General features: G+C 36.2%; 1 protein-coding gene across 3 annotated transcripts in view; it reads left to right on the forward strand.

Moving 5' to 3' along the window:
- Positions 1-6,430: 6,430 nt before the first annotated feature.
- LOC131946629 (leucine-rich repeat and coiled-coil domain-containing protein 1) overlaps positions 6,431-19,292 on the forward strand; it is a 250,854-nt gene continuing 237,992 nt past the window's right edge. Inside the window, exons 1-8 of one of the 3 annotated variants that reach the window (XM_059307559.1) lie at positions 6,431-6,563; positions 8,303-8,576; positions 9,008-9,225; positions 9,499-9,606; positions 10,395-10,450; positions 10,921-11,088; positions 11,510-11,576; positions 12,201-12,303. In XM_059307559.1, coding sequence (XP_059163542.1) covers positions 8,305-8,576; positions 9,008-9,225; positions 9,499-9,606; positions 10,395-10,450; positions 10,921-11,088; positions 11,510-11,576; positions 12,201-12,303 — 992 coding nt within the window. In that variant the 5' untranslated portion in view covers positions 6,431-6,563; positions 8,303-8,304. The other 2 variants (XM_059307561.1, XM_059307560.1) reach the window with 2 other exon arrangements.

A 19,292-nucleotide genomic window follows, 5' to 3' on the forward strand; every position in this document is an offset into this window, starting at 1 on the left:
AGAATTTAAATTCTTTTTTTTTAAATTAATTTAAGAGAGGAAAAAAAAACAGAGGTCACAGAAACAGGCATACACCGTAGGCCGCATATAGCCCCAACCCTGACGGCAGCCAACCCTAATCCAGGGACAGTTATGTAATGCTATTAACGCCTGCCCTAGTTCGCGGACACGTTACAGTTGTGCTTGCACTACCCCGCTTGCCGCGAGCCGTGTAAGTTTCAAGTGGCTTCTAGTACCGCGGGGTCGTTGTTTAGTACATGTCAACTAAACTGCTGTAATTACTATGTTCATTAATATATATATATATAGTATATATATATTATATAACACATAATGATATACGAATGGTGACACACCATCCATTACTAGATCTACACCGAGTGTACACAAATTAGTACACTTTTTTTTTGTTATCGTATGTGTAGTGGTTAGATCGTCTGATTTATCTAAACACATTTTGTACTTAAGCTGGAAGTTATATACATTTTTAAATAAAGTAGATATATTTTTTTATTTTATTAAAACGACTAAATAAAATAAAAAACTAAAATAAATGAATAGTAGAGAAAACGAAAGAAAAAAAAAGAATGAATGAAAAGTAAACAAACCTGACAAGGCTAGAACTCCGCTGTGTAAAAAAAAATGAAATACTGACACAGATACGACTTTTTATAATTTTGAGAAAACTTTTAAAAACTGTTGTAAACACTACATGACAGCAGAGTTGAGCTGGCTCGCCTAAGCTGTTAAACGGGGGAAAATAGGCCTTCGAATGGTTGAACAACGGGAACATCGAATGCTTTCTCGTTTTCCGCCCTACTTTTGAAATCGTGACGTCACAAGTGTTAGCAGTTCGAGGATTGACCCGGTAACCTACATCCCTCCTTTTTTTTTTATACCGAGCTGTCTAAAGCGTACTATTACGTGGGTGCTTTTGTTCTTGAACTAAATCAAAATTATAAATATATTTTTTTAAATACATTAATTGAATTAACAAATTATTAAATTAAATTTAGCGAATTTCGAAAAGAAAAGCAACCACACAGCAGAGTATGTGTAGCGGTGCACTAGTTCGTCCTACATTTCTATTTTTATATTCGCGTCCTCAGTCAGTGTCAGAAAACTTGGCTTCACGTTTTTGCACTCAAGATAAGCCGGTGAAGAGGCAAGAACTTACACCAGTAATATTTTACCGTCGTGGTTACCACCTTAAACGTTAAAATACCTTACGTAATGTTATTTTTGAAGCGTAGATGAGCTTGTAATAATTTTCTAAATGCTGATTATTTAGGTGACGATGAAAATTTTAAAAATAAAAAAAGTTGTGGCTTGAATTCAACTGGTTAGCAGAAATGATATTCTTAGACGAACCAGGAAGTTAGTGGGTGTGGCAGGGTGGGGGAGGGGTATTTGGGTAGTATTTTTATATTTATATAGTTTTTACATTTATATACTTGTAATACTCACTTCGATGGGTAGGTAACACAAATCTATTGTGCCATTAGACGCAAATTCAAAAGTGACCTGGATAATGGATAGGTGTGTATACTGATAGTAAACTAGAAGGAAACGTGGTTTGGCAAAGCATTGATTCAGCTGAATATCTTCCCTTACATGCCTTACATCTATGCTAAGAGTGGGTCTGGGTTGGATCCCTTGGTTCTACCTCCTCCCACTCTCAATCGCACACTCTACTCCGTGGCGTGTAGACATATGTAGATGCCCGGGGCCAACTCAAGATATATATATGTGTGTGTGTGTGTGTGTGTGTGTGTGTGTGTGTGTGTGTGTGTGTGTGTGTGTGTGTGTGTGTGTGTGTGTGTGTGTGTGTGTGTGTGTGTGTGTGTGTGTGTGTGTGTGTGTGTGTGTGTGTGTGTGTGTGTGTGTGTGTGTGTGTGTGTGTGTGTGTGTGTGTGTGTGTGTGTGTGTGTGTGTGTGTGTGTGTGTGTGTGTGTGTGTGTGTGTGTGTGTGTGTGTGTGTGTGTGTGTGTGTGTGTGTGTGTGTGAGTGTGTGTATGTATATAAAGCTTAATTAAAAATTAAAGTTAATACATAGAAAAGCATTTTTAAAAATTGTACTTAGTAAGACGAAAACATTGACTACGGCTACCCAAGGAATGAACAACTCAAATGTTTTAATGGGTGAAACTTCGGGGCGGGGAGACATTTGGGGGACATGTCGAGTGTGTGTTGGGGGGAGGGGGGGGGGGGGGGTTATATGCCATGCCTACTATAGAGTCTCATCCGGTTTTGTAATACCGTGCGGGACAGCAGTAACGCCTTTATTTATAGGCTTTTTCTCTCTTCGCCTGTTTGGAAATTCCTATAGTGCAATTAATACAGATGAGAGTGTGCCTTGAACTAGAGATGTTTCGCATTTGTATCTATAACCACTCGGTCAAAAGGTCAATGTTTTAACTTTTAAGTAGATGTGATGCTAGGTACTCTAAAAAAATTGAATCTTGAATATAACAAAAGTGTACCTAGGTCGGCTAAAGCTGCCAGCCATATCACACCTTGATGCTTTAAAAAAAAAAAAAAACCCACTTCTACATCGGACTGTGTCTAAAAATCCACTGTGCTATGTCAGACCCTCCCTACAACTTGGACGTGTTTTCCCAAATTTAACACCCACGTAACGCCTTTTGTCCAGTTCAGTGGGGGGGGGGGGGGGGGGGTTGAATCCACTAATGGTGAACATGGCCTGAACCCATCTACATAGGTCTTTCTATAAAAGTCTTGCGATTCGGACAGTATAATGTCAAAACGATGGATAGACGATTGGGTATTACACTTTGTACTAAGCGAGATTGGCTAATTAATAAAATGACACAATACATCTAAAAAAATTACAACAAAAAAAAAAAAACGTCGTTGGATACCCGGGGCTTGCCTCCCCCCCCCTCCCCGCCCGCCTCTGACTCTCCTTTAGAAGAACGATTTTCCTACCCTATCCAAGATCTGCCCATCAGCTCCTGTCAAATTCATTCTGTCAGTGTCTGACTGACACAACAGACACAAGTATAGTCGTAGCAGTACAGAGGGAAGTTAATGTCTGTCATCGCGATGGTCAAACAGGGATTGTCTATTCCGTTTTTCCACCTACAGTTCATTGGAGTTGTAATGTCCATTAATGAGATCAATCATATTACACGGTTTGTGTACAAAAAAGTGTTCCAAAGATTACTTATATAAGTTGAAGAACGTTTATTTTTAAGCAAAAGTCGAATGTAAACAAGTCTGAATACCAATATTTCTTGAATACATGTTTTATAGTAGACCTATAGATACATAGGCTTTTTTGTTACTATTGCGATAGGTGAGATGTATTAGAAAAAAAGTTAATCACTAGACGATCCACGGAGTAAATAGGGTAGAGTTGACGCAGTTTCTGTGAAGAGAAGGTGTGGTCAGCAACATACACAGTCGGCTTTAGTATACCCAAAAACAGCCAGGTACTCATTAGTGCTGAGTGGACTCAGGGACTTTCTTTAAGGAACGGAACTCATGTTTTTGGTTTCGCAATAGAAAACCACTACAGGGATATCACAGGAGACGGCAAATTACACAGCCTAGGACCAATGTTCCCTCTAAGGGGGAAAAGCTAGTGTGCGAAATGTATTTTCTATGCGCGGTGTTCTAAAAGTCTTATACAAGGATATATTTATTTTACAACATCACTGCGCGGCAGTTCAAAACTACTGCGCGGCCGCGCAGCTTTGAGGGAACATTGCTGGGAACAGACAGAATGGAAGTTTTTGCTTGGGACACTGCTTCACTGTTACGGGTTATTTGTAGGTCGAGTTAGAATATTCCAGAAGTCAAGGGATAGTGCGTATACGTTAGGTTACGTTTGCCTGTTGTCCCTTCTGGGACATAGGCCGCTGACAAGAGCTTTCCAGACGTCTCTGTCAAGGGCTAGTCTCTCCAACTGTCCCCAGGGGTATCCAATCTTCTTGGTGTCTTCTTCCAGGTCACGTCTCCAGGTCTTTCTTGGTCTGCCTCTCCTCCTCCTGCCTTGTGGATTCCAGGTGAGGGCCTGTCTTGTTATGCTGGATACGGGCTTCCTGAGTGTGTGACCAATCCATTTCCATTTTCTCTGCCATAGAACATCATTTCTGATGGTTTTAGGCCAGCGAATTCGCAGGATCTTTCTGGGGCATGCGTTTATAAATGATTGTATTTTCTTCTTATTTATAGCAGTTATTCTCCATGTCTCAGCTCCATAGAGTAAAACAGGTTTTACTAGTGTGTTGAAGATCCGGAGTTTTATTCCAAGGGTTAAATCTCCAGAACCCCAAACATTTTTTAGTTGGTTGAAGACTGCTCTTGCCTTGCCCGTCCTTATTTTTATGTCTGCTTCTGTCCCACCCTGCTTATCAACAATACTTCCAAGGTAGGTGAATCTATCCACTTCTTCTGCCAGTGTTATAGGGTTGCTGTTTGATGCATAGACTTTGAGAACTTTACTTTTCCCTCTGTGGATGTTCAGACCCAGGCTTGTAGAAAAATTTGCAACCCTGTTGGTTTTATCCTGCATTTGCTGATGTGTGTGAGAAAGAAGGGCCAGGTCGTCAGCAAAGTCCAGGTCATCCAGCTGGCTCCACAATGTCCACTGTATACCGTTTCGCGTTTTCTCTGTTGACATCTTCATAACCCAGTCTATGGCCAGTAGGAACAGGAATGATGAAAGTAGGCAACCCTGCCTTACTCCAGTCCGTACTGGGAAGGCCTCTGTAGTCTGTTGGCCATGCACTACTCTACATTCGACCTATGGGGTAACAAATATAAACACACGGGGTTAAACTCAATTCACAGACATAGATGTAAGGGAAGATATTCAGCTGAATCAATGCTTTGCCAAACCACGTTTCCTTATAGTTTACTATCAGTAGACGCACTATATATATATATGTATATATATATATATATATATATATATATATATATATATATATATATATATATATATATATATATATATATATATATATATATATATATATATATATATATATATATATAACTAAAATAGCAAAGATTTGTAGTGGATTGATGAGTAGATAAAACAATTTTTTGTATTAAAGCTTTTTGTGGCTGAGGTGTCACGTCATTTTTAGGAGGGGGGGGGGGGTCTGGCATTTTGTGACGATGTAAAAATCGTCCAAAAAAGCGTGACGTCATTTATGATGAGCCCTTATAGACTTAGAATAAAGATCTAGATCTATAAATTGTTTTTAACCTAATATTTTAAACAAATATTAAACCATTTATAATAACACACTTTAAAATGCACTTAAATAATGAAAATAAGAAATTTTTTAATAAAACAAGCACGCTTTCTTTTATAAACGCTTGGGGTAATCCATAAATGACGTCACACACGTAGGGGGGAGGGGGGGTCCGTAATTTTGTGACGATGTGTGATGAGGGGGAGGGGGGGGGTCAGATGTTGCGACGTCACATTTTTGCATTATAAAAAAGCGATGTTAGAAAACGAATTTTAGACGTTATTTCGCGTTTTAGATAACTGTTTTAATAAATTGTAATAGTTTAGACAAGATTTTGGAAAAATATCAATGTTTTAAAAAAATTCAACTGCAATTTTGAGGGGGGTTTGTAGGTTGAGGTGTGACGTCATTTTAGGGGGGGGGGGTCTGGCTTTTTGTGACGAAGTGTGACGTAGGGGAGGGGGGGGGGAGGTAAAAATAGTCAAAAAAAGGGTGACGTCATTTATGGATGACCCCCTTGTTTTATTTACTATTTTTCAGTGCATTTAAAACTTTGATATTTTAAAGGTTTTCATACTTGTTCTATTTTCCACCCTTTAGATCTAGAATCTAGTCATTCGTTCGAAATGAAGTTGACAATACATAGGCTACGACTAATATTTCCGTTAAAAAAACCAGATAAGTAGCTTGTGAGACTTGTGATGTCTCAAAGTTAAAAGACAGTTATGTGCCCATGCTCCACCCGTGTTCCACGCGTAGGCGAGAAATCAGCCAACCATAACTATCAGTCCACCTTCGACAGTTAGCTTTTGAGTGATTGCTAGTATTTAGTCTTGTTATTTCCCTTAAAAAAACGGTTAAAACTGATTTTTTAATGTCTAATTAATTAAACATCTAATTTATAAATATTTTTTTTCTTGCATTGTCATCGAAGAAAGTTCGAGCAAAATCGATTGATTAGAAGTGGGTCAAAATTGAGTTAAAAGTAGTTAAAAGATTTACCACAAACAAACCAACAGACGCTGCAAACTAAATAAAAGCTTGTAGATAAATATTTCAAAATTAGATATAGACCTCGATCTAGATCTAGAATCTAGATTTTTATAGCATCTAGATCTAGTCTAGATCTTGACTTCAAAATAAATAATAAATTGTTTTCTAAAGTTTTTAAAAAAGTTTTCCTCAAGCCCGGCAAGTGCAAACACGAATTTCACGCAGACAAATTGAGAGAAAGCCCGTGGCAGAATATTCTATGAAGCTTTCATTAATAACATATTGAACATCAATGAAGTTGTATAAAAATTAAAGGATCGTTGATGGCGTAACTTAGAAGTCATTATTTCATTGTTTTAAGTTACTGTTATTGTGCATAATTCTGTTACTGTTAGATCTAACTTGGTATTGGTAGTTTTGCCAGGCTTCTGCTAGCATTGCGTAATTTTTCACGTAAATTACCGCAAGATACAATGGTAATGAAATGAAAGAGAAGAAAATGAACTAATTTTAATTCTTATCCACATAAATGTAACAAATATTATCGAGCTTAGTTGAGATATAGATCTCTAGCTCTAGAAAGAATTTCTAGATATAGTCTAGATTAGATCTAGACTAGAATAGAATCTAGATCTAGATTTAGAAATCTAGATCTAGATTAGAATATAATATTTATTAGATCTAGATACTAGATAGATCTAGATCTAGAATCTAATTCTAAATCTAGAGAAAATCTAGAATCCAAGATCACTAAATTAATAAAAATTATTAGATCCTAAATTAAATAGTTTTAAATTCAATGAATAGGCTAACACAGCTAACTGAACTGGCTAAAACTTATTTTCTTTGTAGGATTTTAAAAAATATTTTAAAGTTATTTTTAAAAATTTCGGTAATCTATTGTTTTAGGTAGGCCTGCGTAAAATTGCCCGCGACTAGTAATGTGAAAAACAGGTGACTCCTTAAATTTTAATAATTATTTCACATTTTGAGGAGGATATATGTTTTGAAAAATACAAAAATGTTTCCTTGTTTCATTTATGTACATGTTTTTAAACAGTTGAATTAAAACTTTTCAGTAATAAATGAAGACTAGCGATGTTTCCAACAGATGCAACCATGCTCATTTACTATAGCAGACATATTTTCTAAGTTTGTTTTCATGTAAACTTATAGCGCGAGATTCAGGGGAAGCCACTCTATTTTACAAATGGCTGCTGTTTATATAGCAAATCTTGCTCGCAAACACTGCTGTTTAAAGTTAATTTCTGGCCTATATTGATATATTTAGCCATTGATTTAGGTTTATTATTCATTTATCTATAATATTTGACACAAATATATCACAATATACTTCTATTAAAGCCTTGACAATGAGGTAACTTTTTCGTACATTACTAGCCGCAGGTGATTTTACGTACCTAAAACGATAGATTTGGTTAAAATATTATAATTTGTTGGCTTCATGATTAGGCCTATTAAAAAGACAAGTTCCCTTTTCGAACTTGACAGCCCAAGGGGCAAGTGAAGTAGAATTCACCTGTTTGTGTGACCGTGGCATATAAAGGGATAGTGTGGTCATTACTATGTCCAGCTGCCCATACTCTCCCTAACTTGAGTTAGGTCTCCAGGAAGCTCTACAGGCTTGAACTAGTTTTGAACTAGGCCACACCATCCCATCATTAGGCCTACAAGTTCATAGATTATTTTAGATTCTGTGTTGAAAAATTATTTGAAGCTAGATAATTAATGTTACTAGATCGAATACTATGTTAAAATCATATCGTTTTGTTTATAAAAAAAAATGTGGGCTTTAACCTACTTTAAGTGTTAACTTTTAAGGTCTGGCTGTTTTTTTTTATAGTGTTTTAATATATTGATAGGCTACGTTTATGATGTACGTTATTTCCAAGCAACCATCTTTAGATATTCATGTTGAAGTGTTTGAGTTTGTGTTTTGAATTAAGTGTTCATTCTTTTCAATCTTTCTGAATATCTTAAAAAAGAAATAAGGTGATCTTTGTTTTTCTATTACTGCATCTGTATTTCTTGTTAACCAGTATACATTTAATCCCTAGAAATGACAGAACATACAAAACATTATTCCCTGATTGATGCCGGTCTCAGTAACATTTGGTCCCAGCACCTGCCCGGTGATCTGGAGTCTCTGAGCTTGCATGGCAACTGCATCAAGCACATCAGCAACCTCTCCCACTTGCTGCATCTGGTGCATTTAGATCTCTCTGCTAACCAGATATCAGTCATTGATGGATTAGAAAAGCTGACAGCATTGAAGACATTGAATTTATCATGCAATCTTATTACTGTTGTCACTGGTCTTTCTGGTCTCAGGTAGGAATTGTTTAGAATTATGTTGAACAAAATATCTTCAACTCAGAATATAAACAGCAGAAAATTGTTTGATTTCTTTAGCAATTTATTCATATTTTATTTTTATCAGCAATTCTTCTTTTCGATTTTATTTTAAAATTGTTAGATTCAGTAATATTTTTTTTTTCATTGCTGAACTATAAATTCTAAAGTTTATATTTAAAAAAATTTAGAAACTGAGCTAAGTATTTTTTTTTCTTTCTAAATGTGGTACACCTGAACAGAGAATAAGTTAAAATCTTATATTTATTTACTATATTCAGTTTAAAGTATAAGATGGTGTTTTTAAAGTCCCTGTAATCTGTTTAAATTGGTCACTGCTGATTTTTTGTTTTCAAATATTTGAACATTGTTTCTTTTTCATGACATGTAATTTGTATACCATTTTTCAGGTCTCTTGAAAGTCTGAACCTCAGCTATAACCAGGTTGAAAATCTAACAGGCCTTCAATGTTTCTCAGAGCGGTCATACCATCTGAGTTACCTTTCAGTTCATGGGAACAAGTTAAGGGATGTAAAACATGTGATTAAGTCACTGAAAGACATTCAAAGCTTGCACCATTTAGTTTTACGACAAGAAGGTTCTGCCAATCCACTGTGCTTTCAACAAGGTTACTCTTTGCAATTGTTTTAATATTATTTTAAAATAATATGCAGTTTAATTACTTGGGGAGTGTTTGAAATTCCTACACTCTGTGTTAAAAACATTTATTGATTGGTCTTTTCATTACCAATAATTATTATTAGACTTGGCTTGTTTGGCTGTGTTGCATATTTATGCTGTATAAACATTAAACAACTAAAATAAAAAAATTAAATCCTGATACTATACCGAATAAATACCTAAACAATTTTGGTTGTACATTTATTTTTTGCCATGACAGGTTATGAAAAAGAGATATGGTCCAATATGCCTCAGCTTAAAACATTAAATAATTTTGACAAGGCTGGAAATTATAAAAGGAACCTCGACTCAGTCTCTAATGTGCTAGGTTAGTATCCTGTTTCACTATTATGAGTAACTTAATAGTTTAGTTGAGCTTACACTCCACATAACTAAAAAGTTTCCTATTTCTGATTGATTTAATGTGGTGATTTGTGACAATGAGGAGGGTTTTTATGGAAGACCTTTGGCTAATATTCCCTTATAATATTACTAGTAACAGTGTCATCTCTTAGTAACTTTTATGTATTTGAGATGTATTTGACATGAACATCAGCTTACCTGAGTAATTACTATTACCTAGTTATTTCCCTTTTGTTAATTTTTTATGACTAATTGAATATTCAATTAGATTGAAAATGAGATTGTTTGTTTTTTATATTTACTTTGTCATTGGTAATGAATTTATCTTGAAACTTGAAAGAGATAGCTCCATAAGAAATACATACAAATTTAGATTTAACAACAGGACCTCAAAGAAACATATGGACTTTGTGCCCAAAGTAAAAGCTTGTAAAAAGTAAAAAAAAAAAAACTACCTTACATGAGGTGATGGCCAGTTAAGCAAATGAAGTAGATTTTACCTTTTTATGTAACTTCTGTATGGTGTGGTCAGCACTAAGCCCATATAGAATTACTTTCCAAAGGTTTAGTCACTGGTTGATGGGCTCAGAGATGATTTAATTTTAAATTTACTCAAAAGCTATGTAAAAATTTTTACTATTAAGATCGTTTACCACAATATACTTTGTGTATACAAATTTTCAATAGTTTAGTTATGTTTTCATATCCCCAAAGCCATCATTTTCTTGACCAATGTTCACAAACCTATCCTAGGTTTGGAATCTTTTCTGGATTTCCTCTTGTTAAGTGACAAAGAGCAAGAATCACAGGTAATAACATTCTTTTTGTCATTTATAAATTAACAGTCAATTAAATATCACACTGTGTTTTTGGCTTGTTTGGGTTTTGTCAATAAAAATCAGTTATTGTATTGCTGATGTGCAAGTGTAAGGTTATCTTACCATACACAAGTAATTTTTAAAATGCTCGTTTACTTAAAATAATAAAAGTTTATTATTCAAATAACCTTAGCATTGTAAAAGATCATTTATTTTCAGTAACCCTATCATTAAAATATGTTGAAGTTCTTTGTTTATAAAATTCCTATATTTCCCTAGAATTAATATGTGTAGTTGGCACTGATAAAAATTCTTTCATCTTTCAAATGGCTCTCTTAACTCTATTTTCATCAAAATAAGTTTGCATCCTTTGTGTTCATATAATTCCTATAACATTACTATTTTTTTACTTACCAGCCTATGTGTAGTTGGCTCTTCTAAAATTCTATAATCTTTTATAGCCCCAGCAGGCAGAGTCCCCAGTACTTATCACCCCCAAGATTGATGCTGTTATAGAACAGTTTAAGCAAAGGTACAATCAGGAGACCAGCTCATCACCTGACCATTCCAGCTCATCTCATCTGTTTTCAGCTCAGAATTACAGCCCAAAAAAAGTCAAAAGTAAAAAGGTGGGTCTCTTGACAATGGTCTATTGTATCATGTTATAAAAATTGTTACAATTGTTTGCATTGTTACTTTTGTCACTTAAAAGTAGTTAAGCACTCTTATATAGTAATGCATGTCAAGAATTAACTAGCTTTGAATTTAAATTAGTTATTGGCTTGTCATTGACAATATTTTTATTCTTGGGCAAGAACCTAAGTTTTTGGATAAGAATATGTCATTAATAAAACATTTTTATTTTATTATGTATGTGTTTGATACTTGGATAACATTTTTTTATATTGTTTTTACAATTTTTTGTTAATTGTCTAGGCACATTTTTAAAAGCAAAATTATTTATAATTCTTTTTTTTTTTTTTAGTTTTTATAAATTGTGTGTTAAGCAAACACATGGTACATGTCTAATGTTTCTACCACTACTTTCAGATGTTACCTAAGAAAGATTTAAACAATTCACACAGTAGAAAACTTTCTAGTGAAAGAAATAAAAAAAGTAAGTTATTTTAACACCTGTTATTTTCATTTTGTAATAAATAATCAATATACAAAATATTCAATTTTTTTTTCCCGTAAAAATGTTTCCTATCTAGACAATAGCTTTAACATTTCTTAGCTAAACAAGAGAATAAAAATGTGATTTTAATATCGTGAAGAATATTAAGTATTTTCTATAATTTGATTTTCATGAGCTGTGTACCAAGACAAAAGATTCTTCAGAAATATATTTGTTGTTAATTGTAGTCTGAGGCTTAATGTCTATACAATTTACCTTATTGTCTTAAATATCTGGTTACTATAATATCTTCATATGTAATTAATTAATAAAAAATTGTCCCTTAATAATTTCTTATTTTAAAAATTTTGATTTTTTAATAGGACCACTTTAATGCATTTCAAATGGTGAAAAAAATTGTGTCAAACATTTTTCTTAAGACATTGTTTCTCAAAACTGTTTAGATCAATTTATGGTTGCTTGGATGGTATTTGTGAATAGACCAGTGATTGTTGATGTTGCTATAAAGGTGCTAATGCATATAGGGAAGAAAACTATTTAATTGTCAAATACAGACATTTCAGAAAAATGAAACCAATTTAAATTTATTGATTTGATCAATAGAAGCAGCATCTGAATCAACAGAATATGATGATGAGAGTGCCACCATTAGTAGTCAACCAGAAACACAAAGTGAACATCGTAAGAAGCCAGTTATATCATACAGGTAAGGGATCAAATTTATTAAACACCAATTACTACTTTAACCTTAATCTCAGGCAATCAAGCTTTATTCCCTTAGACTATCTTAGCTACAGGACTAGAAAAACAATATTTGTTTGTTATGACAGTACAACTAAGTTTTCATTTCTATTCTAATGTCATTGATTTCAAGATCTTATTCTATGTTATCACTTATCTTTTTTTAGACTGTCAAATTAATTTCACTTTCAGACTGCTTTAAAATACATAATGTATGCTTAGTCACATATCCTAACCTCTCATTCAGAAATAGTGGACAAAGGCCATAGAAGTGAATCCAGAAAGAAAAGCAGGCTGAAGTCAGAGTCAATGGGCATATGGTGTATAACATGTTGACATGTAATACCTATTTATGTTAAAGGGAATCCCCTCCAATGTTACAATGAAGAACAACCAAGAAGTATTTATTTATTTTAGAAGCAAATTATATTTTGTTGTTAATTAAAATGTTTAGCAGCAGTAATTTTAAAAATACGTAATGTATGCTCCATCACATGTCTTTACCTGTCCCCACCCCAGAAGGAGAAAAACAGCCTTTATGTGAAAATCCCTTCTTCCACATAGCCGTACTGTTGCAGCTCAAAATGGGAATTAATGCAATTGAACAATGATATGATAAGGGAAGCAAGATGCAGGATAATAGGATATCTTTTACTCCTATAACTACCTGCTGTTTTTACTTTAAAGAATCATTTGTTGATGGTATTTCTTTTAGGAGAATGTTTTTAAACTGTTGCTAATAATTTCAAGAGTAACATTTCAACCCAAACTACAATACTGTAATATGCATAAAAAGCGCATTAGCTATCTTTCATTGTCCTTTTGAAGTGGAAAATCTACCCCTTGATCAAACACTACCTAGCACAGGAGGCACCTTGACCCTGGACACATAGTACTGTCATGACATACTTTTATTCCGTATAAGGGAATTATATTAAACTATATTAAAAATTGAGGTATATTTTCTGTGGGTGCTTCAGGGTAGAAATCCATGGCCCATCAGTCATTTTTGGCGATTCTTATGAGGATGACTTGTTCCTCTGGAATGCTTAAAGATTTTGACCCCTGTCAGTTGTTCTTTATTAAATTTATTTATTATTTGTCCATTTCTGGTTATATCTAGTAACACAATACTTTTGCAAAAAAAAGGAAATTTTCAGCAATGTTGCACAAATGGAGGCTTTGGTATAGCTCTGTTAAGACTACTGTTAAATAACACTCTGTGCCTTAGCCAAGGGTGTACAAATTTGTCTTTTTGGGATACCCATCTCTTGTAAGATGACCTCTTCAAGCACTAGCTCGTCAACTATAAACTACTAGCCATCGGTACCCGTTTTTCATGTTTTGTCATAATGCGCACGCAGTTTGCAATAGCTTATAGTAGAGTGATCGCTTGCATTATTTTCTACTTTTTAGTTCAATCAGAAAACGTGGGTTTTTAAAATTTTTTTTAATGATAATTATTTTCTACTTTTTAGTCTTTGTCTGTTTGTTTGCATTCAAATCTTGCTATCGATTTTATCTTCTCGCATTCACTTTTTTTTTGGGTAAACGAAGACAAACACTCACAAAGGACGAACACAAAGATAAAAGGGACTTATACCATGCATGACACACTTATTATTCAGGATCAGCTGGAGGTTCGTGTCGACGCATTCTTTCCATCTCCTGTAGACATTCCTCATTGCAGGGTTTTTTTCCTGTTAGCTTGCTGCAATCCAATTCCACAATGCGTAAGTCTTCGAGTGATCGTACTCGACTGAGCGCAGCATACGCCTGGCCCGTTTCAAAAAGCGCTGGTCCTAAATAGACAACTGCCTGATCAACTGTGCAGCCTTGCATTTTATGCACTGTGCATGCCCAGCATAGAATTATGGGCGATTGTCTTTGCTCGACTTTTCCATAATTCAGTTTTCCATCAAATTCTACGCATCTCGGCTCAATCGGATGGATTCCATCTGGCCCAAAGTCAATGCTTAAGTCGGGAATGTCTTTATCAATCTGGTCGTGTCTGAAATTTTGCCAATGAATTTCTGTAATGTTGCCGATTACACCATTAACCAGTCCCTTTTCAACGATGATGTTCGCTCTCAACATCACTTTAGCGCCGAGGAATATTTCCATTTCCTTTTGCAATCCTCCAGTCTTATTTATATCGTTCCTGCTAATTTTGCGAGATCCAATTCTTTGATACGCAATCCTTCCAACGAGCGAACTCTGCTTAATGCGACGTAAGCCTGTCCATCCGCAAAGAGCTTGCTTCCTAGGTTCACCACAGCTTTGTCCACGGTACATCCTTGCATTTTGTGAACTGTGCACGCCCAGCACAGAATCAATGGGAGCTGTCGTCATTCAACCTTTCCTTTATTTCTTACGGCATCAAACTAAACAGACTTTGGTTGAACTATTTTCTCACCATACGGGGGACCAAAATCGATTTTGACATCTGGAATGTCTTCCTCATACATTTGCGTACGTTGAGTGTTGTTGCCCCACTGTATTTCGACGATTTGACCCATCGCTCCATTTACGAGTCCTTCTTCAATACAAACGTTATAAGGCAGCATTACTCGAGCGCCGACAAATATTTCAACGTACTGCTGCAGGCCTCCAGTCTTGTCGGTATCTTTAGAAATCATATCCTCAATTTTAGGGTCCTTAGTGTTTTTAGGAGCTTCAATGATTTCATCCTGTGCCTTAATTTTGTATACCCGAGTTCCGTTGCTACGATTTAGTTCAAGTACAGCATCGTTGTGTTTTTGAACTTGCGCCTTTGTTGGGTTGATCCGAATCGCCTTGTCGACGGCAAAATCACTACAAAGATCCTCATTCGTGAGCATTTTTGACAAGAGCAATTCAAAATGAGACTCTTTAAGCTCTCCAACTCGCAGGGCGTTCAAAAGATCGGCGAATCTAGTGTCTTCTCGTTGTCGCATGTTTTCAGTTAATTCCAATAAAGTGAATTCTCTCCATAAGTGTGAGGCAGGAACATATGACAAAGGCTGATGAAATACTTGTGCACCTCTGACTGGCGGCAGTTGCATCAAATCACCAAACACGATGACATTCAGACCTCCAAACACTTGATCTGGGTTATTCTTCAGCTGTCTTAATCGTGTGTCGATTTTACTCAGTGTTTGATACGACACTATACTTATTTCGTCGATGAAGAGAAATTCAATGTTTTTCCATTGTTGTCGCATTACCTTCAAGTATCTTCCCGTCAGCTGATCCATATTTTTTGTTGGAACTCCAGTCTTCTCAATCGGTAATTTGAGGAGACTATGCAGTGTCGATCCACCTACCAGTAAAGCAGCAATGGAATGGACACCCACAGGTGTGTAGCTACCGTAGCTGGCGTGGAGATCTACTCACGAATCACGTGATGGTCTGGGGTTGTCAACAAACACACGGACACGGTAACACATTGTTAACGGTGACACAGTTGGTACGCTGGGCAGAGTGGGTGGGTGATCAAAACAGTAAACAAGGACAAAAGTACTTTTTCTATGTGGGTGTGTTTTGAAGTTAAAACTTGAATTTTGACATTCTATACAACATCCCTCAGGAGTGCTGTGGTTTTGGGGCTCCCGGTCAAAAACCCCCTGGACATAAACCCCCCGACATAAACCCCCTGGACAAAAACCCCCTGCGACATAAACCCCCTGGACAAAAACCCCCCAATCGAGGTTTATATAAGGAAAAACCAAAGGTGACGAGAAACAAAATTAATATAAAAATACAAAACAAACATTAGGAAAAAACTTTTATTTTTATTATAACTTTAAAAAGACAGATTGTGAGCGATGCCTCGCAAATACTCAATAATGGTGGACTCATTAAAATTTTTAACAACAGTTAAAATTCGAGAGCTGCTATCAATATATATGTTTTTTTCTGTTTTGGTAAACAGTGACCTGAATTAATCTGTGTACAATAAACCTCTTGGAGAGATTGTTCCTTTTTAATAAAGTCAATAAATTTCCAAATATTTGGGTGGCAACATCCCATATGTGACTGAAAACTTCTGTGCCAGCCTTCAACTGAGTTGTTTAATTTTGGCATATGGTCTTCTGCACGTGTGTGCATGTTCCACATGTCAAGTGGAAACATAGGTTGTCTTCGACCTCGACGTTGTGGTCTGCCAATATAGTAGTCCTCAAAGTAGTCTGCAATCGGCATTGCTTCTTGGGGGAAAATTTCCAATAATTTTTCAAAGGCATAACTCATGTGATCGATGGGAACAAATGGCAACGCAGGTAGCATTCTGAGCTTGAGAGCAAATTCAATATCAACTTGGTAGAGTTGTTGAAGGCCAGAGTCCTGAATTTTTCTGTATATATTTTGGCTAAGATGGAAGAAACATCATTTTACCTCACACTCTGGAAATACCCTTTCAACACTTTTTATCACAGCCATTTCAAAGTAAATCATAATAGAAATTGGTTGCAGGTTTGTGTTTAAGACCGTTAGCTGCTGTAAGAGTGCTGTGTATGTTTCCTGTGTTTTGTTTTGAAGCAAGGCATAAACACATGGAACAGTGCGTCCATTGACCAATGCATGGACTGTGTACAGTTGTGAAAACAATGCAGGAGCTGTTTTGAATGTACCATCCATAAACCAGTGCTGATTAACCTCCAATAACCTAAGGTTGTCCTTGGTTCCAAACAAAAACATCCTACCTTTTGATTTGGCACTGGAATCGAACAGAAGAAATTGTTGTCCATCTTGTGTCATTGTATATTGTTCAGGAATGATTATATCATCAACATTCCTTGGATCAGACAGTGGGTGTTTTAGCGTTTGACGTTGACGCCTGATGTTACGCTGTATGTGTGGAACCGAGGGCAGCTTGGCCTTGGCATCTCCACTAATCGTAGTAATGGACTGAGTGATGATCTGCTGGGGTGTTGCTTCAGTTTCTTCTGCCAGTTGTTTCATCTGCTGCACTACTTTACACACTTCCAGTTGAGATGGATCTGGTCCATGCGAATGTTCATTACATCGTCCAACAAGCTGTTCACCATGAATCTTTATTTTTGCTTTGCATTCTGCCTTGTTGCGTCTTTTGGAACACTCAAATGACACTACGCCGTTCGCCAGGTCTTTTGACATAAACATAGCCTTCAAAAATCACCTTTAAATTTCCTTTATTGGATTGAACGAACTCCATTCCAGAAAATATACGATTTGTCGAGAAATAAATTTGATTTTATATTTATACCATGGTTCTGTATGCCAAGGTGGATATGAACCAAGCTTCCGCCGGTGAATCCCTCACATCTTTTGAATTGTTAAGAATGTGTTGCTTTGATCCGCACGGCTCCCACATGTGGGTGACCTATATCTAAGGTGTTGTCGGTGCCCGATCTTTGATCAAATACAACTAAGGTCACTCCTTGATTTCGAAAAGCATTTTTTTAGGTAGAAACTATTTTCTTAGTCGTAAAAAATTAAATTAATTTAATGTAATTTTTTTAAATTTCTTGGTTCACATCATCCTTATTTTTTCTTTATATAAACCTCAGTCCGGGGTTATTATCCGGGGGGTTTATATCGCGGGGGGTTTTTGTCCAGGGGGTTTATATCGCGGGGGGGGGGGGGGGGGGGGGTTGTCCAGGGGGTTTATGTCCAGGGTTTTTTTTTCCAGGGGGTTTTTGACCGGACACCGGTTTTTGGTGGTCCAGTACTCTGCTCTGCATATGCATTTTGGTGACTGATTTCTTACCATTTGTTTTCAATTTCTTTTTCTATTTCCATTCTAGCCAATTCGTATCTTGATTTTTTTCTTGTTACCTGACATTCTCTTTTCTTAGTTGTTCTAGACTACTCTCCATCTCTAATTTTGCCTTTGCCTCTATTTGAGCTTAGCCAGTCCACCTTGACTCGCTGATACCCAGGATAGCTATTTATGGCGTCTCATTTCTGCGGCTACTTGAGTTGCTTTTCCAATTTCATACATTGTGCTGACATTCCAAACTCCAATATTGATGGTGGACCTGGTAAAATCCATTCTTTCCCATGTCTGAACTGTCTGTATTTCTCTTTGCCTGCATTTCTGTAGCGAGTTGTTTTTTACTATATAAGGTTGCTGACCTTATGCTCAACCCCAAACCTGGAGAACCGGGGTATCCTGTATCCAGTATAACAAGACCGGCCCTCACCTGGAATCCACAGGGTAGGAGAAGAGGCAGACCAAGAAAGACCTGGAGATGTGACCTGGAAGAAGACAGACACCATGAAGATTGGATACACCTGGGGACAGTTAGAGAGACTAGCCCTGGACAGAGACATCTGGAAAGCTCTTGTCAGCGGCCTATGTCCCAGGAGGGGCGACAGGCAAACCTAACATAACCCTCTATTTGAGTTAGTTCAGCATTTGCTTTGTTAGCTCTGTGCTTTTCTTAGACCCCTGCTTCTAGCTCGCGCCAATTTTGTCAAGGGACTGGCTTAACTTGTATGACTTGCAACACTTCGCATCAATCTTCAATATATTCAATATCCAGAACAAATACACCACTTTTTGTTGCTGACTTAGACCCTTTCTGTCTCCAACAATAGATTATGGGATCTTTATATAAACTTCCATAGCCAGCAATCAATCAGATATGCAAGAAAAACTAATAGACTTATTTATTTTGCAAATGGAGTTGGGCTCATATAAAACATTAACAAAACCAAAGTTATGAAGCAAAATACATCTAGTCAAGAATCTATTAAAATAAACAACACACAAGTAGAGGAAGTAACTAACTTTTTTTTCCTCTGTGATCTTTGTCCCAAGTTTCTAAGCTTCTCTTATCATTTTGTAGCCTTTGCTTTTGAACTTACTCTTCCTGTTCTCCTCAAGGCTTTATTACATCATACTTCCCTTCTTTCTTTTGAATACTGTCCATGAATTGGGCGTAAAGTTGGTTGCACATAATTGGGTAGTGCCTGTCGGTTTTGCAATTC

The sequence above is a fragment of the Physella acuta genome, unplaced genomic scaffold (assembly GCF_028476545.2).
Source record: "Physella acuta isolate Inbredline_101_S28 unplaced genomic scaffold, ASM2847654v3 ptg000566l, whole genome shotgun sequence".
NCBI lineage: Eukaryota > Metazoa > Mollusca > Gastropoda > Physidae > Physella > Physella acuta.